Source organism: Poecilia reticulata, chromosome 12 (assembly GCF_904066995.2).
Source record: "Poecilia reticulata chromosome 12, P_reticulata-male-v2, whole genome shotgun sequence".
Classification (NCBI taxonomy): domain Eukaryota; kingdom Metazoa; phylum Chordata; class Actinopteri; order Cyprinodontiformes; family Poeciliidae; genus Poecilia; species Poecilia reticulata.
Window position 1 is genome coordinate 2,476,977 of NC_088841.1, and position 24,046 is coordinate 2,501,022.

Here is a 24,046-nt window from a genome sequence, read left to right on the forward strand (position 1 = left end):
ATGGCAAATAATAAATTAATTCCAATTATTTTGTTTTTATTTCTGAAAGATTAAACTGAGATCTGCAGCTTATGGAAGAGGTTTTTGGCAAAGCAACTATTAGTCACGCTCCTAATAAATTTGGGCTTTCTAAAATAGTGGCAAGAAGAAAGTCGATGTTTAAAGCAAACCACAGGAGGTCCTGTGACCTGGAAAGAGAAGCCCTGTTCAGACAAAATGGAACTTTCTTTTCAGGCTGTATGCAAAACTTTGCAGCCCAAAGAAAAGCACCTGTCTCATGATGGGAGCAGCAGAATGCTGGAACGTTGCACAAGAACTGGAGAAGTAAGGTTCCTGTAGGTTCATAGGATAATGGTCCTCAACATACAACCATAACTACATTAGGTCAAATCACATTCTATTGAATTATGATCTTTATAATTCATATTATTATTGTTGTTATTATCAGATTCAATTTTTCATACTTCTGTCCTACTTCTCCTTAATGTGTCCTGCTGTAACAACTGAATTTGTCCACTCTGGGATTAAAAAAGGACTATTCTATTCTATTCTATTCTATTCTATTCTATTCTATTCTATTCTATTCTATTCTATTCTATTCTATGTTAGAATGGGTCAGCAATGGTACCATCCAATCTGACTGAGCAGGGACCATTTTAAGATGGAAGAAACAGTCACTAAATGTTGTTTGTAATGTAAAAAACAAACAGACAAAAAAACATAAAAATGTTAAAGTTACAGGTTTTCATGTCAGTGCTGTCAGTTTAATGCACTGGCATCCTTTGCATGACGCTATTGCATTAAAAGGAATTTAATGTGGTTAGTTAAAGAAAGCATCGGCTTATAATGCAGAACATAAATATATTTTAAAACCATAGGAAGAAAAACAAACATTCATAAATGGTATTATGATAGTTTTCTCTCTATGACAGTATTACTTGTCTCATAAGCAGAGCACTGAACATCAGTTTCCTATTGATTGATTGATTTTACAGCTAAAAACGTCGGACGCGCTGACATAACTATCCAATAAGGTTATACGTCACTTCGGCGTCTACGTATGCTGTCTGTGCCTCCCATGGACTATTATGGTCAATCATGGGCTATTTGGTGCTTTTACTCTGAAAAGGGAAGTGCAGACGTGACTTCTTATCAATTAAAAAAAAAAAAAAAACGAGAAAACAATCGTCATCTGGAAAGACGTGCTGCGACCACCAGCAGGTATTGTATTCCGTTGATAGAAAATGTTAGCCGTATCTTTGCGAATTGTCTTCTCTTGTTTGGTCGCAGTTTAATAGAAGCCGGTTACAATATAGACAACCACCTTTAGCCTATGGAGCTCATAGATATTACTGTTAAAACCGCATTAGCCACATTAGCTAACAATGTTAGAGCATCTCTACAGCGAAGGTGTATCGTTCCAGCACTTATTAGCTGCAGTGAGCTCTATTTTATCCATTTTGACCAGGTGTAACACGCCGGTAGTCGGAAAACAGAATGGTAATATGTTTTCGTCTGAGTTAGGCTCTCCATCGATGTTTTAGCTGTCCTAGAGTTCGAAATGATTTGAACCAAACATATTTTAGCACACCAAATAAAAACGCCACCAAATGAAAACGTCAAGTTCCTACATGCTTATCGTAAAAACTCCTATATTTAACACATTTGTTATCTCTGCTTGGCCTTAACCAGCTGTCACCTCGGAACCAAATAAGTCGTGTTTACAACATCAATGGGAATTTAAAATGATTCTAAAGTCGTTCTTGAGAGTCTGCACAGTCGTATAAATGTTCATCTTAACACTGCGTATAGATTTAATGTGGTTGACGGTTTATTGCGTACTCCGTGTGTGGGAAGAGCCTCGTTTCCATAGTTTCCTTTTTGCTCTCAGAGGGTTGTTATGTTAGCACAGCGCTGACCTTCAGCCTTCTTTCCTCAGTTGGATCCACCATGAGGGATGAGTCATCAGGAGAGCAGAGCATTTCAATGAGTTTTAACACTGAAAAACATCCTCTAAATTTAAAGTTCAATGATGCCAACAGCTGCTGGCACACTCCCAACTCTGAGGAGAATACCACTGAGCTTTGCAGTAGCTGTAAGTAGGAATGTTCCCCACATTTTCAGTAGTTATATGTTGAAACAAACTATTTATTTATTGTATTAGTCCCACAAGTGGAGAATTTAAGCTGTCATGACGGAACAAAAGAGTAACGGAAATAAAAGAATGGTACAGAGTAGAACCATACAAGCTACAATGGAAACATAAATATGAAAATAGCTATATAAATATATAAAAGATACATGTATAAAAATATACGCACACAAGTTTACATTTACAAAACCGCAGCTGCATGCACACACATGCATATATACTTACACATACATACACTCATAGATACACATGCACCCACAGACATGTATGTTCATAATCATAGAAATATTGCACATCAACAGAAAACTACCAAGTCTATAGAAGAAGTGTGTTTGTCAGCCTGTTGTGTGAATGATCAGCTGCAAAGGATGTCGTAGAGTCTGACAACAGTTGGAAGGAAAGACCTTCTGAAGGAGCTGCTCAGTGCTGTCACATTCCCTGCATGGGCTGGGTGATGTTGTCCAGCAGGGATGACAGCTTGTCTGCCATTCTTCTTTCACACTCCACCTCCACTGGGTCCAGAGGGCATCCTGGAACAGAGCATGTCATCCAGATCAGCCTGTTCAGCCTCTTTCTGTCCCCAGTGCAGTGGAGAATGCACCATCTCTTTGGTTTCTCCTCTGTTTGTCTGGAGGTAGTTCTGCTTGCACTGCTCCACAGCCCTTAGTCAGTTTTTCATGGTCCTTGTGGTCCCCATCTGTGATGAGGCAGCTGTTGTGCTTTGTAGAAAGCAGTTTGTGGAGTTGCCAGAACCGTTCCCTGGGGTGCTCCAGTACTGTCTGAAACACAGCCCTGACCTTGGTTTGTGAGGTAGTCCAGGGTCCATGAGGCGAGCTCATGGTCCACTCCTTTCTTCTCCAGCTTGTCTCTCAGAGTTGTGGGTCAGATGGTGTTGAAGTAACTGGAGATGCTGATAAAACATGATTCTCACAGAGCTCCTGACAGTGTCCAGGTGAGAGGGGGGACAATGACGGCATCATCCACCCTAATGCCTTTATAGTGGTTATAAGAAATGTTGGTTGGATGAAATGTTGTTTAGTCAGAGGCCATGTATGTAACTGTAGCATTTTAAGGAACAGACGTTCCTTAAAATGTCTGTTCAGAAGAAACAGTGTAGCGTGTTTTGTTTGTAGCGTGTTCAGGAACTCCGCATTCTGTATTTTAGTTATCTTTATGTTCTAATGGCTTGTTTTCCCATTTGCAGCCTGGCAGTGAACGGCAAAGTGAAACCTGTAGGTGTGATGGGACTCCTGGTGGTCAGTTTGGTGGTAGCGTTCCTCCATCACGGTCACAGTGTGGAACTGCAGCCCTCCCTGTATGGGTCGAAGAGGTAAAGAACACCTTAAATTCAACTCAGAACCTTTTATTCACTAAAAGATTCTAGCTTAAATATCTACATGCCCTTTATATTGACTGAGGTTTAAATTCTGGGTTTCCTGCTGAATGTACTCCCAGTAATGACAAACAGAACAGATGTGCTTTAAATAAATAAAGGAGTGTATATTTTATTGAGTGTATGTTGTTGTCATTCCTAAGGGTTTGGGAAAATGTCTTAAATCCCAGTGACTGTGTGTCCAGAGTCAGGCCGCCACAGCTCTTTAACTCTCAGAATTTCACAGTGGATCTTCGAATGCCTGGAGTTTTACCAACTGAGGTGAGTCTTTTATTTTTTTACTCCCCTAAATCTACTCTTAAATTAAGAAAATTATGATAGGTTTTTGGTTCACCTTCATATAAATGTTACACAGAACATTTGTGTTTGGTTGAAATAAAGTGAGCCTCATCCTCTTGTTGTTTCAGTCGGACACTTACCTGTGCATGGCCTTTCCTGTGCCAACTAGTCGTGATTCATATATTGGTGAGCAAATCTTCACCTATTGAAATAGCTGTTTTAAATAAACAGATGTTTGGTAACACCATGTTTTTATTCACCATAAGAAAGCAACATGGTCTGTTTAAATTAAATATAAAAATTCAAGCACAAAAATAGTTTGAATTAAAAAAAAAAAAGGATTTTTACATATTTGTTAAAATTGACAGTGCAATATGAGACGGATAATCTTTGCCTCCTCAATATGGTCTTACAGCAATCTGCAGAAATACACCGCTTCCTGTCAGAAACATCCAATCAGAGCCAGGGGGAGGGTCTTAGCGCTGTCAGTCAGCCACCAATGGCTGTTTTCCTGTAACGTTAGGTTGTCTGCCTACCATTGGAACAGCTGGAGCTCATGAGCGCTGTGCAGAAGAGGGTGCGAGCGGCACGTGCACAAGCATGATTGACAGCATTACGCTTCTCCTCCTGGCTCTGATTGGTTGTCTAGGGGCAACAGGGAAGAGGCAAGGGAATTTCAGTTTTTTTAAATTTTTAAAATTTAGATTATCTGTCTCATCTTATACTGTCAGGAATAGTGACAGTAGTAATAGTTGTAAAATTCATATGGAAATGTTGAAAAATTGTTAACTCTGTTGATTTAGTTGAAAATGTTTCCATTAACCACAGTGTGTTTCCCCTCTCAGTGGACTTCCTACCTCATGCCAGTATGGACACGGTTCACCACATGCTGCTGTTTGGCTGCCAGACTCCTGTCTCCACCAGCAGCTACTGGTAAAACCCACATTTCAAAATAACACACAGAATCATTTTCACAAGCTGGAGCTCAGTTTTGAATGCTGTATTTCATCAAACTTTTGATCCATAATCTACATCATTTTTTTCTCATTATTTTTAAGCCCTCTGATCAGTTAAAACGTCCCATCATGATATGAGAGATTGCAGATGAACTCCTGGTGGTGCATGTACATTAGCTGGTTGGAGACTGGAGAGATGCTAAGAAAATATTTGTAAACCTCCCATCATTCTATCATTTAGCAAATAGAAATAATTTTGCTGATCCTAAATGACCTAAAACGGTAAAAGCTTAGTTGGGTTTAATTTAAGACTATCAAAAAGGTTGTATGTCTTTTCATGGCATTGGTTTTATCCCTTCTCTGCTCAGGGACTGTGGCAGCGTACAGGGAACTTGTGAAGACGAGTCTTCCATCATGTATGCCTGGGCTCGAAACGCTCCACCAACAAAATTACCTAAAGGTACGTCACACACTCAAGGTAAACGATTTGCATCATTTCAAGTTATGTATTGTTTTAACAGGTATTATTTTATTAGGAGAAACATTAACAAAAACAGTTTTAGGAAAGGTTCAGATGAATATAAATAGCTGCCGATAACAATATTCAGAATTCATTCTTTATTTAGTGAATAGTTGGTTAGCTACATTCAGACAGAAAAGAGAAAAGGTTTTGTGTTTTCTGGCTGTCTGTTTTTCACTGATTTGTTTTCCTCCTCTTCTTCCATCAGATGTTGGCTTTAAAGTCGGAAGAAATTCAGGAATGTCCTACTTTGTGCTGCAGATACATTATGGAGATGTCAGTGCCTTCAGAGGTGTGTGTTTCTTAACCTTTCTATCAAACTCCCCAAACTTCTGAAAAGATCCAAGTTGCTGCAATTTATTAGTTACTGCAAAGAACAAAATGGGGAAAAAAGTTGTAAGCGGTTTCAGGTCATCCTTTCTTCCAGTGATCTTTACGTTTTGCGATCAAGTGAAATGAATCCGGGTGTTGGCGTCATCCCATCAGTATTACACACTCGATCCACCTTCAGTTCAATTCAGAATACTTTATTGAACTTTCTTCCTGTATTTCTTCACAAATCAAAAAAGGACTAAATGTTTTTACTTTTCTAAATACTTTCAAGTCTTATTCTCGTGATAAAGAAACTCCCACACATATTGAAAAAACTGGTTGATAAACTGTTGAGAAACAGACTGAACAACCTTGAACACATCTACAGACAGACATGTGAAAATATTCCAGCCAAGCAAAAGCATCCACCTTTCATTGCTCTGCAGCAGTAGAGCAAAATAGTCAAAGATGGCAAAAGCTATTTAGAAAAGCTACTAACGGAGATTTGTGAAATAACTAAAATGCGATTTCAGGAGCAGTTATCTAAATTTCTTTTCAGTAACTGATAAGTTGTAGGTTTTTGGTCATTGCTCTTAAATTAGAAAGTGTTAGCATTGTTGAATTTCCAGTGAATGTTATCAGCTTTAAATTGGATCCATATTTTTATGGAGCTACATTCAGACAGAAAAGGTCAACTTTTCTCCAGAGCCCATATAAGCTCACTGAAGACTGATGAGTTGTTGGATTGTTGCTGAGCTCTGTCTATCAGACATCCAGCATTTACAGTCACTTCCACATTCTGCCATTCTGAGCCAGAAAAATGCATATGGATTTTAGCAACAGTGTTTTAGCAGTGGAACGTTTTCTGCGCCATGAGCAGACCATGGCCATATCAGTAGGACTTGGAGAGTGGATGATGTTAGTAACTATTCCATCCATCCATTTTCTTGCACCCTTGTCCCTTAGTGGGGTCAGGAGGGTTGCTGGTGCCCATCTCCAGCTGACGTTTCGGGCGAGAGGCGGGGTCACCCTGGACAGGTCGCCAGTCTGTCGTAGGGCAACACAGAGACACACAGGACACACAACCATGCACACACATACTCGTACCTAGGGGCAATTTAGACAGACCAATTAACCTGACAGTCATGTTTTTGGACTGTGGGAGGAAACCGGAGTACACGGAGAAAACCCACGCATGCACAGGGAGAACATGCAAACTCCATGCAGAAAGACCCCAGGTCGGGAATCGAACCCAGAACCTTCTTGCTGCAAGGCAACAGCTCTACCAACTGCGCCACTGTGCAGCCCTGTTAGTAACTATTAATAATTGTTTTTTTCTCCTGTTTTCCAGATCATCACAGAGATTGCTCTGGACTAACTTTAAGAATGGCATTAAAACCGTAAGTCCACTTACTGACACTGCAGTAGCATCCAGTCCGGATTACTGACTCTTCAATACATTCAGATAAATAATAAAATAGGATTTTATTTTTGTTTTCTTAAAGAAAAAGATGGAAAAATACTGCAACACTTTGGTTTAGCTGGGGGGAAGTATGCCACATGCAGATAGTGAAGGTACTTTTGAAGGCCATTTTTGAAGGAATAAGAAAGCAGAGTTATTTTTGGCGATTGTAGAGATAAAATGAAAACATTCCTTAAGTTGCCATATTAAAGAGGGTGTACCTGCCTGCAGTAAATGGGATAACAAACGTAAAACACCTTCCACTAAAGCTGTGTGTGAAATCAAGGAAGGTCTGGCCTGTTGGCTGGTACTGCCTCTATGTCCATTTTACTGAGTTAAAATGGAGAAAGTAAGAGCTTCCTTTGTTCTTTGTTTGTCCATTAAAGGCAGCCCTTCATTGCGGGCATCTACCTGCTAATGTCTGTGGACACGGTCATCCTTCCAGGGAAAAAAGGTACATTTGTTGTTTGTGAAGCTTTAGTTTGGTAAACCTCAAAGTCTCTGTATTATTCTCTGACTGGCTGTTGACTCAAAAACTTTATCAAGTAGTGTAATCATGTGGAGCACTGTAATAGATGATGGCTTACCTGCTTATAGTTTGTCAGACCATATTATTAATCTGTGTAGCTCCAGTATAGTGGTGGTCATTTGTTGTGATAAATTTCTTGTCGTAAGAATTTTGATTTACTGCAGTCATGATAAATTCTAAGTAATGCTGGTTAAAACTCTCCGAGACTGATGAAATGTAGTTGCTGTGAGCAGTTTAGTGATAAAAATCACTCTTCTTTGTGACTGGTGCACTGAAGAAACATAATACTAACAGAATGTTTTTCAAGAGCTAGCCAGCAGCAGTTAGCAAACATCTGGTGAAACTGTGCATCAGCTGTAGAAGTACAGCATCTAAATACTTCTACAGCATTTAGATGCTGGTAAAAACATTGTTAAAGGGTTTATAGAGGAGCCATGTTGCGAGGATTTCTTGAAAGCAAAATTTAGAAAGAGCAGAAGAATTTAAAGAGCCAGAGGTCCAATTTCAAGTAAAAATTTTTTAGTTATGTTTGATATACATGGTATTTTTGTTACAATTGAAAGTAACAGATGCTTTATCAGACTTTGGTTAATATGTGTTTCCATTTCCCCTTTAGCACATTAACTATATGCCTGGTAAATACATAATACTGCCCGTTCATCTGAAAGGGTTCTAAATGACTGGAAAGTTTCAGGCTTTTAATTTAGGATTTGTGACTTTAGGACGGAACATTTTCATGAAGTCGAGTTTCCTTCTTCTCAAATTCTTTAGAACCCGCTAATTATTAATCAACCTAACAAGTATTACCTTGGAAAATCAGAGGGTAGCTGAGGCTCTTTTTGTTTTACATTTTTTTCCACCAAATCGGTTCCAGTTCTCAACTGGTGCTGGAGCTTCCTAAGCCGTTGTTCCTTGTATTGCCACTGAGACAAACTCCAGCCGCAGCCCAGAAAATCGGCTTCAGAACCAGTACAGGAAAGAGGAGACATTATGCATCAATGATTTGAAAATGTTAGATTAACATCAGAATGTCGCTAATTTTCCTGGAGTTTATTCTGAAATCACCTGTCATCTTTTATCAGCTGCATTCACAGCTGATGAAAGCTGATCAGGATTGTGAAGCGTTCACAAGCAGCGATTGTTATTTAAAACGGAACTAATGACCTCCTGAACTATTGGCAGGGATGCTGGGATTTGTCATATATATATATACAGTATATTATTTATTTATTTATTTATTTTGATTGAGTATATTGTCTCCAATAGCTACAATCTATAACGAGAACACAATCTGGTTCCGTTTCTCTGCAGTAAACAGTGAAAGGTTTTACTGAATTCAGATAGATGTGGGCAAATGTCAGCATAAAGCTGACTGTAAGATGTGACACATTTGTGCAGACAAACAGAAAAAGGAAGCAGCAGAGAGCAGGTTGATCATGCAGATGAAGTGTGTTGCTGTGTGAGTGTGTGATGATGAGATAAGACGTTCCACATGGAGAACTATGACAATGAGTTTTTTATGAACTTTACTTTGAGCAAGTAATTTTTAGAAAGGGAACTTACTGTTCTAAGTAGCTACTAGTTATACTTCAGTAACTTAATTATGCAGTCAGATTTTGGCCCCAAGTTAAATTTTTATGAGATCACCCAGAATGGGATCTGTAACTATAACAAACAAAAATTGAGAGAGCTACATGAGTTATAATCCCAAAATGCATTGACAGAAAAAACAGTTCATTGTTTTTTTTTTCTTTCAGTTACAAATGCGGATGTTGCTTGTGACTATGATTCCTACCCGATCTACCCGTTTGCCTTCAGGACCCACACACACAGCCTCGGTGAGGAGTCGGGTCATTTACTGCTTCTGTGTCTCCTGGAGTTACACCCTTAGTTCTTCATGGTCATTTCTTTCACAGGCAAAGTGGTGAGCGGTTACAGGATTCGGGATGGGAAATGGAGTCTGATTGGGAGACAGTCCCCTCAGTTACCACAGGTAGATAACCACTGTGACATCAGTTTTATACAACTGTTGTTTTTCTGAGAGATTTCAAATTTTTCTCTCAAAAGTCACTGCTGTCTGTTTGGAAGATAGTTGACTGCAATTTTTCACATTTTCTTTCCATATAAAAATCCCCACTTTGAACGGCGCATTCATAAAAAGATTTCAGAATGTTTTTATCAGACTCATATTTCATATGTAATATGTGTTTCCATCTCCCATTAAACACATTGACTCTATTAAGAAAAGCCAAAAACCTCTAGTGACCATAAAAACATTTTTTGCTAATTTGTGGAAGGTATTTCACATTGTGATGCTTCCATCAGCCTTATCTAGTGTGATTCTTCAAAATGTGCATAAAAATACATTGATGGAACCATGACTACTGTCTTCCATTCAGAGTAGAATGTAAAAAACAATCTAAATCAGTTTGGGGTGAAAACAAAGACAGCAGTATTGTCTTCAGGTTGTCCGCTGCATGGTCCTCCAGTGTCTGTCCCATCTGAGGAATCCATTGATTAGCCCAACCTGAGGCGGTTAGTCCCATGGTGATGATGATGCACAGCAACGTTGCTGGTATTCAGAGCCTGAATGAATATAATCAGCTTGCATGAGGACTGAGAGACAGAGCTGGTCCTGGGCTTTGATTCTGACATCCCAGCTACGCAACCTGAAAACACACACAGCCTGTGATGTTGGTGTGTCATTTTAAATGATGTGAAAGGTTCATGGTTGTGTATTTATTATGAAACTATGATCAGGAAGGGGCTTTAATCTCCTTTAGGTATTTTTTACTGTCAACTTATTATATAAAGTGTCTTTTTCTTTAACTTTTTACCACATTATTATTATCGTCATCATCATCATCATCATCATCATCATCTATTATTAGAACATAGTTAAAACATCATCAAAATCTATGTTTTTAATAATTCTGTATTGTTTATTTTAAATAAACAGAACTGTTTCTGTATCTCCTAGCTGTAATGAATGTGAATAATGAATAGAAGTTCTATTTCTCATTTATGAATGTCTTTTCTCATTCATCTCCTGTACATTTCCACACTGTTCTTTGCTCATTAGTGATTGTTTTCATTCCAGGCTTTTTATCCTGCCAACAAGGAAGTGACTGTGCGGTACGGTGACACCGTGGCTGCCAGGTGTGTTTTTAGTGGGGAGGGCCGGATCTCCAAAACGTACATCGGGTGAGTTTCATAAATCACTGCCAGAAAGTAGAAAGTAGAACAACGCATATTTTGTCAATTAAACTTCATTTGAACTTTTTATTTCTCTTCCCACCTTTTGTAGTTTAGTGATTGTGCCCACAAATAACCTTGTGAAGCATTGTCAGAGTTTCCATGCCAACCATCAGGCTCACAATGCCTGTAAATGATGCAGACTGAAGTGGCTTTGAGGTAGCACCACCAATAAGTGCTGCTTGTGGCTTTAATTGTCGTAATCCTTTTTTTCTGCAGGGGTACTTCAAATGATGAAATGTGCAACTTTTATATGATGTACTACATGGACAGCAAACATGCCGTTCCCTTCATGAGCTGCATGGAGACGGGCTCTAAAGAACTCTTTCGACATATTCCAGCAGAGGCAAATGTTCCCATCGCTGTGAGTCCAGGTCACATGCACGCCATGATGCCAGTGGGAAACGCTACAGGTACATAGATCTACCTCATCTACGTCTGTCTCATAAACAGACTCGCGCATAGTGAGCAACATTGGCAATAAATATCCTGTATAAATATTTAGCTTCTTCATTGTCCTGCTCAGGCTTCAGGGAGGGCTGTGTGTTTTAGTCTTGTGCTTTGTGTTACTTCAGCCAGATGAGTGAATCATCTTCAGCTCAGTGCTTCTTGAAGGTGACAGTACTGCAGTGTCATGTCCATATCATGCGTCTGCTTCGTCATTCTCCATGCGTAATAACAACTTTTAGCTTGTGGTAAAGCAACAGTTCTACAGAAACTACTCACAGAAAAGCTCAGAGCCAAACAAACGCATAATAAACGAGTTTTTACAGCATCACAAGCAGTTAGCTTGTCAATTTATCCATTAATTTTCTTTATCAACTCTCCTATATAGCACTGCAATTTTTGATTATTTTAGTAATCAATAATCCTGATGGTTAATCAGTTAATTGGGGAAAAAAATTTGCAAATTCTAGAGTTTTTTCATTTAACCACTCAAGCCTGTTTTTATACATTAGTAGGAATACATTAAAAATGCAATTAGGCACATAATTAAAAAATAAGCATTTTGGCTGGATAAAGTGAAAAACAGCATTCCTTCAGTGAAAGCTTGATCATTTGTAGAAAATAATGCATCTGCAGATAAAATAACATGTAAAAGAATTCAGTTCTTCCTGCTCAACTTTAATATCAATACAGTGATCTGATCTGTTTATTATTTTTAATTAACCAATTATTAATTGAATTGCAGAACGGGCGTAATGGGAGGTCTAGGTAAAACATATTTACAGACAAAGGTTTAATTTATCTTAAGTACAGACTGTTTTTATTCTTCATACAGTTTTGACTTAATTACTGCTCTGAACGTTATTTTAGTAAATTACCTTTTTTTTAGTTTTTATACTCCAGTTAACGATTAATACGATTAATCAATTATTAAATCAGTCGACCGTTTTTTCAGTGATTCCTTCTACTTCCTTATTGTTCTGTAAAAAATCCTCCTCATTTATTTCCTCTCAGTAAATAAATGATTTACTCTGAGTTTGTGTCCTTGTTATGTGAAAAATGAGTTACAGCAAAACAGCTTGAATGAGGACAGATGAGAAGAGAGATGTAGAACTTAAACGTTCACTAATCTCTAGGCTCATTACAGACTATCATTATGCTTTACTTTGTGTGAAAGTGATTTAATGAAAGTGAGTCCATCAGGCGTTGTTGTGAAGCCAGCATGAACTAAAAGCCAGATAATAAGATTTCCAGTTAATCGTTATCCATTAAAAATTATGTAATTTATGTAGGACTTTTTTTTTCTTGATAATTGAGCGGCACTCCCTCTTGGGTTGATGAATACTTTATAAAACTAAACACAGTCTTCCACAGCTTTCTCTGATGTAACCTGAAACCTTGTTTTTACAGGAAGAACCTGCAGTTGCAAAGATCTGCTTCTCTAGACTGAATGTAGCGTGAAGCACTTAGAGGTCCTCTAAGGCCTGTATGCAAGTGCAGGCCATTTACCATTTCTGTTCGCTGATGATGCAGCAGTCTCCATGGTAACTGTAGTACAGTAACTTGCAGGGCAGCAAGTGGCAATTGTGAGAGGACAACATCCTGTTTCTTAATCTCTACAAGACTTGGAAAAAGTGCAGTCCAGTTTATTTGTGTCGTACATTTCAGCAACAAGGCTCTTCAAAGAGAGATGCAAAACTTTCAACGTCTGGCGATTAGATTCAGTAATGATTCTTAATTCAGAAACCATTTTATCTATTCAAACAATCTAGAGATTCTGTTTGCGTTATGGAACAAAAGGAAAAGACATTGTAAACAGAACATTCATTAAACCATTCCCATACTGTATACAATTCAAAAAGGTTATATTTAAACAGAAATGGCTTTGGGCATAAAATTCTGTAATATAAATCATGACTTTATAACTGTCTTTAAGTATCAGGTCTGAGTCCAAAAAATGCAAAAAAATCTACAAATAACTCCAAAAACATACAAAGGTTTTAATAAATGTGGCTGGTTACAAATCTCAGAGATGTGTAACATAAAGTAATTTTGAATAGAATTGTCTTTATTGGTTCATTTAGTTGTTTTTCATCCCAAAGTTACATCTGATTCTTTTTATTTTTTCATTTCTCAATCAAGACGACAAACAGCCGATGAATGCCAACAAAGCAGAGCCGGTTCTGGATCAGGGTGAGTTCAAAGGGAATCAAATGTGAACTATGTCCATAACACTACATGACCAGCTCATAGGTAATAAAACAGATGCTGAAATGTAAAAAAAACACACACAAAAAACAGATTAGTATAAGTAGCAGCATGTTATGTAGTGTAATATTGAACCATAGTCTTAATTTCAACAATATAAATAGCAAAGTGAAATTGTGGACTAGTTGCTACTGATATCATCCTTGTTGTATTTAACAATATTCCATTTGCATATTTTTTGATTTTTGAATTTTTTATTTTTTGCTGCAAGATACAACTCGACGATAAACCAGACTGCACTGAATAATGACTTCATATGCCCATCTGATATGATTCACTAAACAGTGAAATAAAAGGCTGACTGTACTGTAGTGACTGTGTGCCAGGCCAGCTGGAAGGTTTGACTGGATTCTAGTAAAAAGCGGTTTTTGTTTCCCAATTGGCTTTGTGAAAATAAACATTTATGAGGAAGAATCGTGGAGAATTCTTCAGCTCATATGGAAGTGTGTGTGTGTGTGTGTGTGTGTGTGTGTGTGTGTGTGTGTGCGTGTGTGTGTGCGTGTGTGTGTGTGTGTGTATTTATGGTGTGGTTGTAGATTCTCATTTGGAGCAGGTGTCAGCATGGCCGCAGAGTTCTCTTCAGCTGGGCCAGGTGTCAGGACTCGCCCTGGACTCTGATTCCAACCTGGTCATTTTTCACAGAGGCGACCACCACTGGGGGGCAGAGTGGGTTACTTTCACTTTTCACATAGTTATGTTAATAAATTATTAATGAATGTTATCTAAGCACTTTAATGTCTGTTGTTTTCACCAAAACCGCTACTACTAAGAAATTACTTGGAGATCTCACATGCAGCTTTTTTGTCTCCAGTTTTTGTACATTCATTTGAGCTTCATTGGCAGGTCTGAAACGGCACCTAAATACAACAACAACTTTACTTTGGCGTAGATTTGATCATTTGTAGCAAAGTATTCATCTGCAGATAAGAAATCCTTCTAACATCAACATGTGAGACGCCCAGCCCTTTCTGCTCAACTTAAAGGGGCAGTAATAGGTCAAATAGACTTTTTAGATCTTTACATCATGTTATAATGTTAATTCCTCATCAAAATCATATCTATAGTGTTACCTTGATGCTTTCGTGCATGTCTGAGAAAGCCTTTAATCTCCATGGCAACCATTTAGCTGTCAAAAACACCTGGTTGGACCTAGCTCCGCCTTCAAGATGCAGCTCCTCCTCGGAGCTGCAGTTTGCAAGGTTACACACAATAAATGTTCTCCCTTGTGTGTTTGCTTAGTTCTTTCAACAGCCAGGCTCGGTACCAGCAGCGGTCCCTGGGGCCCATTCAGCAGTCTACTATACTGGTTGTGGATCCGGCCAACGGCAGAATCCTGAAGGCTTCAGGCCGGAACATGTGAGTGTGTGAGAAAATGTTTCCTGGTTATAAATGTAAAGGTTATAATGCTGGGATATGATGTGAAGCCCTGCAGAGTTGGGTCTGTTTTTATTAACTTCAGATCGTTTTCTGGTCTTGCAGGTTTTATTTGCCTCATGGAATAACGACAGACCAGGAGAATAACTACTGGGTGACGGATGTGGCTCTGCATCAGGTGAGCTGGAGCGTGAGCTCTAACCACACTGGAGATACTTACACAAACCCACAGTTTGTAGAAGCATCAAGCTAACCTACTATCAAATAGTAATAAAAACGTACATGTTCTTTTCCGCGTGTGTGTGTGTGAAATAAAGGTTACACCTTCAAAATTGCTTTTGTTTCTCAAAATGAAACAATATTTTGCTATCATTTATGTTTTAAAGATAAACTGTGTTTTTGAAGAATTCAGCACAAACGAAGTGTTTCAGACCTCTTCAACTTTTTTCACACTTTGTCAAAAACAAACTTCAGTATTTGGGTGTTATGTGTTGGACCGATACATAGTAGGCATAATCTTGAATTAGAAGAAAAAAGTATGCAATATGGATGGGCAATTATTGTACCAATTTACTATTATTGTGTGAAAATGTTTTTACCATCTGAAGAATTTGTCATTTTTTTGACAACAATAAATTTGACATGATTATGTATGCAAACCCTGAAAACTTAACATAGTTCTGGTTAGTTATAAAAATGCACCATTTAATATCTCTGGAGTGATCAGTTGTTGTTCATTAAAAATGTGTTAAGAGCGTGTTTCAGTGTGTGGGCTGTGATTGTAGAGATGTGCAGTCACAGCTTCACTCTGCAGACAAAAAACCTGCAAAAAAAAAAAATCCACAAAATACGACCAACGTTTTGCCCATCTCGGCGTGTTTTTGTAAGTTCCTCACAGCATGAGGCCAGACAATTTATCATGACAGCAATCAGTCAAAATTCTTATCATGATGAGAGGTTTATCAAGATAACTGATAAACAATAGAATAAATTCCCACCCTGACAGTGGCAGTGAAGTCTCCTTCAGCTGTTTTCTGCGTTGCTGTGCTTCAGGTGTTAAAAGTGAGCGGTGACGGCAGGGACAGAACCCTGCTGGTCCTGGGAGAGGCTTTCACTCCGGGGAGCGACACTGAGCACTTCTGCCAGCCGACGGACGTGGCCGTCGACCCTGAAACCAAGAACATCTTTGTGTCCGACGGCTACTGCAATGCCAGGATCCTGAAGTTTGCTGCCGATGGCACATACTTAACTCAGTGGGGAGCAGGTAGCCAGCTCAAGTTACACACAGAGACATGGAGGGTTAAAGTCCTAAAACCTAGAAGTTTTAGTTTTATTCCAAAGAATTGTAATAAATGCTTCAGGAAATATATTAAACTTCAAGGTATTCCTCAGTGCCAAATATCAAAGTGCAAATTTAATCAATGCAACCAAACTTATCAGGATTCCAGTTTCTGTGCAGTCAGAGCAACAATGACAGTGTAATTCACTGTGATTACATGTTACCAGCACTGATGCTCTGTGGATCAGAAATTCACCTTCTCATCTTTACGTTCTGGGTAAAGGTTCGTCAGACAGAAGGAGGCGCACGCCGTTCAGGATCCCCCACAGCTTGGTGTTCCTTCCTGACAGGAAGGAAGTGTGTGTGGCTGACAGGGAAAACGGCCGAATCCAGTGCTTCATCGCTGAGACCGGCGAGTTTGTCAAAGAGATAAAGAACGAAGAGTTTGGAGGAGAAGTGTTTGCCATCACCTACAGCCCTGCTGGAAGTGAGTACACTGGCACTGTTGCTCCAAAGTTAGGTGTAGTTTCAACATCTTTACTTATCTTTGTTGAGGCTTTATAAATTTTGAATATGTCATTTTAGTTGTTTTAATGAATCTCCTTCCTGTCGTCTCGTCCTGAAGACGGCCTGATCTTTGCAGTGAACGGCGACTCGCCCTACCACTCAGCTCCACTCAGAGGGTTTGTTCTAGATTATTCAACCAAACAAATTCTGGATTCCTTCAGCCCCACCCAGAAGGTAAACACGCTGACATACACTGACAGATCTTTTCTTAAAAACAGATGTTTGCTAGAGAAGAAACAAAAGTGTTAGCCGGAACGTCATTATTAGATATTTGTGACTTTTTTAAAAATCCATTTCTGTATTCCTCTATTTCTTATCGACACTAGAAACTCTCATAAAGGTTTGTCAAACAAACCTTCTTAGATTAGGAAGGACAATTGTAATTTAATGCCGGATTGTTTAATCAGTTTAATGCAGTCAAGTTGGCTTTTTAAAATAATAATTTTGCAGATGTGATGATGTAATTGATTCTAATGTCTTGTTGGATTTTCCCGTTGTGGAGAACTTAAGAGAGGAGGCAAGGTTATTTATGTGTAAAATCAACGTTTTTGGTATTTTTGTCATGATGTAATGGAAACCATCCCTAATCAAAGCTGAAGAACTAAAGACTGTGAGATGTCTCTTAAAGCTTCTGCTCCATTCAAACTAAGAATTATTGAATAATCAGCAATCTTATACAGTTGTGATCAATTTATCTTGAATCTCAGAATATAAACACTTAAAACAAATTGTCTTTACTTTTAAAAGCTCAGGAAAAAAAAGCTTTGAGTGTTTTTCTTTCTTTTCGTATTTGAGGATGTGCTGACCTTGAAGTTGGTGCTCTCTTTAAAGACAATGTATCATACAAAATTCACATTTTGCACATTTTGTTCTTTCATTTGGATTTCAACTGCTTCTAAAAACAGCCAAAGTGTTAAAAAAACATCCAGCCAGTTTTTGGAAACAAGTTGATGTTTTTTTGTATCTGAAAAATGAGCTGTTTCAAAAACCTTCTGAATCTAACATCACATTATCAGCGGGCACTGCCCCTCGCCTAGCAGGTAACGACGCCCAGCCTGTTACCTAGCAACCCCTGTCAAGCTCCATTACGTTTGGTCAATTGGTTTTACCACTGCATGCGCCATACAATGGCTGCTGGAAAAGAGAAGTATTGTTGACTTGCCATCCAAAAACCACTTGCTGCATGTTTGTTGGTTGTGCAGGAGGCTCCACTTCTGCTTTTAAAGATGTATAGTTGTATATTTGCGCACATGTCATTTTAACGTGGGAGTGTAAATGTTGAGTTGGGGGGCGTGGCCAGAGGCAGCTTATTTGGATTTTAAAGTGACAGAGCCCCTAAAACAACTCATTCTGAAACAGAACAGAGCAGACTGGAGTCTCATTATGTAAGAATGATTTTGCATCACCCACAGACCTATCCTGACCTGTTCAGAAAAACATAATAGGGTCACATTTAATTCAATTTCTCCACTGAGTTTTTTGAGTTCAAACACTGTAACATTCATCGTTAGTGGCTGGGTTTAAATATTGTTGGAAAATAAGTTTATCTCTCAGTTTTGGTTCTAAACAATCTATTATTTTTCTTCACCTTCACAATCATGCATTACTGTATGGTCATCTATCACATACAGTGATAGATCACTGTATGTGATAGATCACCATACAGATCTATCTGCATAGATCTGTATGGTTATCTATGATAGATAGAACATAAAATCGAAGTTTGTGAACATAAAGTAACAAATGTGAAAAGGCTAAATGTATGAATACTTTTGAAAGGTTACAGTATGTTAATAACATGGTTACTGTTGTGTTTTCCTTTCCACAGGAGTTTAAAATGCCTCATGACATTGTCGTAACTAAGGATGGAAGTGTTTTTGTCGGAGACGCAGGAAGCAATTCAGTCTTTAAGTTTACTGCAGAAAGTAAGTTCATGCTCATTATAACGCCATGCTAAATGTTTTAACTAAATGTGCTTTATTTTCTTCACGTGGGTTCAAATTCAGCTTATCCAACATATTTAATTGTCTCCATGTGATTCATTCACAGATTTGTTGGTTACAAACTGCATACATTAGTTTTTATTAGAAACTTTCTTGTCTCCATTTTTCAGAGTTGCACCGTTCTGTGAAGAAAGCTGGAATCGAGGTCCAGGAACTTGAAGGTAAGCAGACTAAGTTCCATTCGTGATGCCTGACTGCTCTGTCAGATCCCAGCTTCATCCCTCCTGCTCTCTGTTAAGAAGTGGAGGCATTCGTTCAAGCCAAGCTGAGGCCACATCCCAACATTTCAAAGACTGCGCCTGTCAAGGAGAAGCAAACCGTCGCAGAGAAGAACCATCCGCTGGTGGAAGTGGAACCCAGGAAAAGCACACCGAAGTCAAAGAAAGAGAACAGCATCCTCCCTGCTGTTGTTGTCTCTCTGCTCCTCGTCCTTCTGCTGGTCATCATCTTCCTGGGAGTCTTCATGTGCTGGATGAAAAACAGTATGTATGATGAGAAAACAGGACGTCTAACCTGACTTCATGCACTGATTCTCTCTAAGAGTTAACAAATATCTGCACATTTGTGTTTGTGCAGCTGCGGCTGAAAACACTTACTTGACTTTCTTGTCAATCATTTATTGATTTATGTAACCCTTTATAACGCAGCGAACCAGACTGCCAGAGTGCTTTACCATCAGAACGGGGCAGAGTACCCAAAAATTATACTCAAGTAAGAGTAGCATTACGTCTACATATTTTGACTCAAGTAAACATGAAAGAAGAAATGACTCAAGTAAAAGTAAACAGTATATGGTAAAAAGTTTATTCAAGTCCTGAGTAACTGATTAAATAATCAATCATTTAATATTTAACAGTTACATCAACAAATGGACCATATTATAAAGTTAAGTGGATATTTTGGTATTGGTAATGACCAAAATAACAATAATTCACTTAAGTGACGTAAAATTAAAAAATTAGGCAATGTTTTTTTTTTTATTTCAAAATCAGTTTTTCAATGTAAAACTTTGAAACTTTAACAAAAACTGCAGGTTTGTGTCTGGTGAATCACAAAGATGTCTGCCAATCAGAGTTGTAGCTCCCGTGTTCTTGACCAATGACTGTAAAACGGTTTGTAGAGAAGAAGCGCATGCTTCGGTTCGGTGGTTAAATCAAATGCAATATGAAAGAAGATGGAGTTTGTCTGACCCGGTAAAGAAACACGTTTCCTTGAGAAAGGAATTAAAAACAAGTGGCGCTTTCCTCTAGATGGGAAGTTGGTGGAAATTTTTACAAAAGGGGGGCGCTGGGTTTCCTTTGGGGGCCGTTTGGTCAAAGGTAAACTTTACACCTTGCAATCACAACAATACCAGTTTAGACTTTGAACTACTTGCTAAAACTCGTAGCGTTCATTTTATAGCGTTAACACCGGTGCTGTAAGTGGTCCGGTATGAAACTGGTGTGATAGAACAACAGTACCACAGCACTTTTAAATTTCAACAATCAGAATACCGAAATTGTTTCCGTTGTTTTAAAAGGTTTATGTCAGTCTGCCTTTTCCCCATCGATACGATTCCCGACCGCCCTGCACCTTAAGGGGTTAAAAAATTTAAAAAAGACACGCACATCGCACAAAACTCTGAAACAGGAGAAGCGGGACATAAAACGGAGCGACGAACTAGATGTGAATTATGGCATAAAACAGAGAATCCGACGCTGAACAGTGAAAAATCAACACATGATGTGAAACACATGACGATTAGGAGGCGCAGCAGGTGATGAGTGAAGATTACTGATGGTCAATAAACGATAAAATAAATCTAGCAACAGGAAAGAAACTAAAGTGGACATAGCAATAAACCAAGAGAGGATAATATTAATCAAAGGAAACTAAATGGAAATGAATGAATGACGAACAAAATGCAAGAATAAACTAAGAAACTAAACTAAATACAAAGAAATAAACTAGTATGGCAAGACCTTTAGAGCAATAATTAATACAGAGACTGTATGGCAAGAATAAACGGACACTATTTCCAGATAAAAGGTAAAATAATATTGTTGAAATGTCATGGGTTTGTTGAGACCACATCTAATACTGAGAATAAATATATCTTACAGACCATAACAGTAAAGAACTGATCACTTATTTATGTTTTTAATTAGATTTGATATATTTATTTCTTCAATATTATTTTTCATGTCAGTGTTAATGTCATGAGGCTGATGACTCCATGACACTTTCAATTTGACTCATTAGGATTTGATTAAGAACCAGATTTGTTCTTTGTAATTTCTGTCCAGTAAAACTATTAATCTATAAATCAATAGTTTATATAAAGATATAATCTATGTTTCTGTCTCATATTTGTATGGCATTAAAATGATCTGGAACTTTTGTTTTTCCACTGAAAGCTCTGGTTTGCACAATAAATGCCATGTGGGGGAAATTTTAGGGTTGACACTCTGATGTCCCATTCTCCTGAAGGCAGCACAGAGTTGCACCACCAGAAACCGACAGAAACACTGAAGAGAAGAAGAGTTATGATTAATGTAGTTACAGTTCTATCCATGTTTTAATGTTGCAGAGCTCAGTCGTTTGGCAAATAGTTCAAAGTTTAAACTGGCAGGTTGAACATCTTTTATCTGGTTATTTTGTGGAATATTTAACAACTAGAAAATGGCAAAGAACAAGAATATTTTATCCACTCTGATTGGCTGCTGTTAGGCCTACCAATTTTAACTTGAATATTCATTGCATTTTTCTTAGACACCTGTGAAAATAATTTCTATTCCCATGACGTTTTTGTTCTCTGCTAAATTATTTTTGATGATAAATACAGAAACAAGCATAAAAATCAAAACATCTACAATAGTGATAGTGATATTAATAATAAAATAATAGTCAGTGCAAAGTAGCCTACAAATACTTTGTTTGGGGCGGTGAGGGACCTGGATAAAGGCTGGGGGGGCGCTGGGCTGAAACAGGGTGAGAAACTGATTTAGTTGGTAATGTTGCATGTTCTAAATTACTTGCAAAAACATTGAAAGGATTCTTATTTAATGTTGAGGGATTGTTGCCTGTAAGGCAAACCTTTAGGGCACAGACATTTTACATTTTGTTTTGAGTTGAAATGTCCTGAAGTCTTGTTTAAGTTTGAGTGTTTAACTTGTTAATTGTATTGTTAGAAGCCATTGTTTGCACTATTTAAAGACACTTTTTATTAAACTGTGGCAATAGCAACAGTATAGTTAATTTCTATCATCACTAAGTTTCAGGCTCAGGATTTTTTTTAACTTTAAGCCCGGAGACAGACCAGGTGTTCTAAAGGGAAGGTCTGTGCTGACCGTAACTGATTACGGTTTCCTGTTGGTTCTGCTGTGTGACCTGCACTCATTTTCTGTTTACTGACTGTTTTCAGAGAGAAATGAAATCAAAATGGAGCCTCGCTCTGTGGGAGGAGTCTTGGGTAAAATTCGAGGTAAGAGAAAAAAAACAAAAGAGACATTTCTAGACTGTGGCTGTGTTGCATGTCCTATAGATTGATCCTGAACTCCAGCAGCAGGTAACTCCCCTGTTCCTCCCCGTCAGGTAAAGCAGTGGGAACTCTGAACCTGGGGAAATTCTTCGCGTCTCACAAAGGTTACAGTCGCCAGGGCTTCGACCAGCTGAGCACTGAGGGCAGCGACCAGGAGAGGAACGTGGAGGACAGCAGCGACTCGGACACAGAGGAGTACTCTGCTCCTCCTCCTCGCCCTCCTCCTCCTCAGTCCTCCTCTTAGGCAGCCCCCCCCCACCATACCCCTCTCCAAACACAGCTTAGATTTCTCACATGTGCTAATTCACTGTTTTTGTAACCGTTGTCAGCTGCCAATATTGCTATTTAATGTATATATTTAAATGTGTTCTTGTATATAAAATTCATTTTATTGTCATCTTGATAAAATCTTGGAGACAAAATGATTATATTTATATTTTTCTTTTATAAAAAATAGATTGCCTTTATGGAAAAAATATCAGCACAGTCCCCAAAAACAACCGTCCACTAATATCAGGTTTAGCCTTAAAAAGTCCAAGAAAATCTGCAAATGCATTATGTAGAAATATTCATGTAGTTTTTATTATTTTATGGGGTTTTTTTATTGTATTTTCTTTTTGTTTCTTAGCTCTCACTTTTTAATCGTTTTCATAAAATCCTGCAGCCCTGTGACTGTAGTGCCTACAGTACCACTAGGTGGGGCTGTTGTCAGCCAGGTTTGTCTCCTCCTGCTCCTGTCAGATTATTAAACATGGCTGATGCTCAGTCTGAATGTTGGCTCAGATTAAACCCTCCAGTGTTTCAGTGTCAGCTTAGGGGTGAGATAAATCAGGATTTCAGAGGAGAATCCTGATATCTGTTGCTGCAGTTCTTATTATAGATGTCATTTGATGTTCTTTATGACATTTCAGCATCATCATTGTATTTGGTCTACTATCATTTCACTTGTAATTCTGTGCCTTCTGCTGGTTTGTTTTCTTCAAGGCAAATAGCCCAGATCTTCTTGTAGTATGGCATGGCTAACTATTTAACATGTGGGGAGTAGGCTTCATGCTGCTTCATGCTGCTTCATGCTGCTTCATGCTGCTTCATGCTGCTTCATGCTGCTTCATGCTGCTTCATGCTGCTGCAGCTTTCTGCTTGTTGTCAAAGGCTAATCTGAACCCACTGTGCTTTTTTTTTTTTTTTTCTCTGTCCAGCTAATGGAAACTAAACTGTTTCCTCTGTTCACTTCCAGAGTTTACCAAGAGCAGCACATTTACCCAGAACTGTGTTCAGGACAGCATGGAAAGAGAATTTATTTTCTAGTTAACCGCTGTTTAGATATTTTATTACGGCAGAATTCAAGTAAATAATTTAGTGAATCGCATCTTTAAAAAAATAAATAAATAAAAATTAACGATCTGTTAAGTTACTTTCTGTATTGTCAGGTTTTACATTAGTGGATCAGTTTTTCGGTTGTCATTTTTTAAAAACCGTATTCTATGTTTTCTGCCGCTGCTCATAGTTTGCTATGGAGCTTGAGAGGCTTTCCTGACCGCATGCCATAGATATTTAGCTACGCTGTCACATGTGGCCTACCTTATATTAGCTGTGGCACCGGTTTAAGTACAAGAGTACTATTTTCAGTAACTATTGTATTTGTGTAATAAAGTGTCTGCAAAGCATCACTTTGTTGTGAATTACTTTGTCTAATTGACCTTTGACATTCATTACATTTCCTGAAATAA

At 38.3% G+C, this 24,046-nt stretch overlaps 1 protein-coding gene across 2 annotated transcripts; it reads left to right on the top strand.

The window, feature by feature from the left end:
* The first annotated feature begins 1,045 nt into the window (after window positions 1-1,045).
* Window positions 1,046-23,986, top strand: pam (peptidylglycine alpha-amidating monooxygenase). 2 transcript variants are annotated; one of them, XM_081613253.1, is made up of 25 exons: window positions 1,046-1,221; window positions 3,357-3,482; window positions 3,689-3,806; window positions 3,953-4,010; window positions 4,670-4,757; window positions 5,149-5,240; window positions 5,509-5,592; window positions 6,964-7,012; window positions 7,461-7,528; window positions 9,361-9,441; window positions 9,520-9,596; window positions 10,704-10,807; window positions 11,078-11,271; window positions 13,448-13,498; window positions 14,110-14,239; window positions 14,813-14,929; window positions 15,053-15,125; window positions 16,001-16,211; window positions 16,510-16,713; window positions 16,852-16,967; window positions 18,622-18,718; window positions 18,907-18,957; window positions 19,036-19,278; window positions 22,200-22,259; window positions 22,370-23,986. In XM_081613253.1, the coding sequence occupies exons 1-25, from the start codon at window positions 1,061-1,063 to the stop codon at window positions 22,558-22,560; spliced, it is 2,844 nt and encodes a 947-aa protein (XP_081469379.1). In that variant the 5' UTR covers window positions 1,046-1,060; the 3' UTR covers window positions 22,561-23,986. The 2 variants fall into 2 exon arrangements, with proteins under 2 accessions (XP_081469379.1, XP_081469380.1); XM_081613254.1 differs by having other exon boundaries at window positions 19,039-19,278.
* Window positions 23,987-24,046: the final 60 nt, after the last annotated feature.

What these genes read in the sequence shown, in the direction of transcription:
- pam (XM_081613253.1), top strand. Translation starts at nt 1,061, where the DNA reads ATGCTGTCTGTGCCTCCCATGGACTATTATGGTCAATCATGGGCTATT. An exon ending in GACCACCACTGGGGGGCAGA is followed by an intron (nt 14,240 to 14,812) that starts GTGGGTTACTTT and finishes GTGTTTGCTTAG; the next exon opens with TTCTTTCAACAGCCAGGCTC. An exon ending in CTTAACTCAGTGGGGAGCAG is followed by an intron (nt 16,212 to 16,509) that starts GTAGCCAGCTCA and finishes TTCTGGGTAAAG; the next exon opens with GTTCGTCAGACAGAAGGAGG.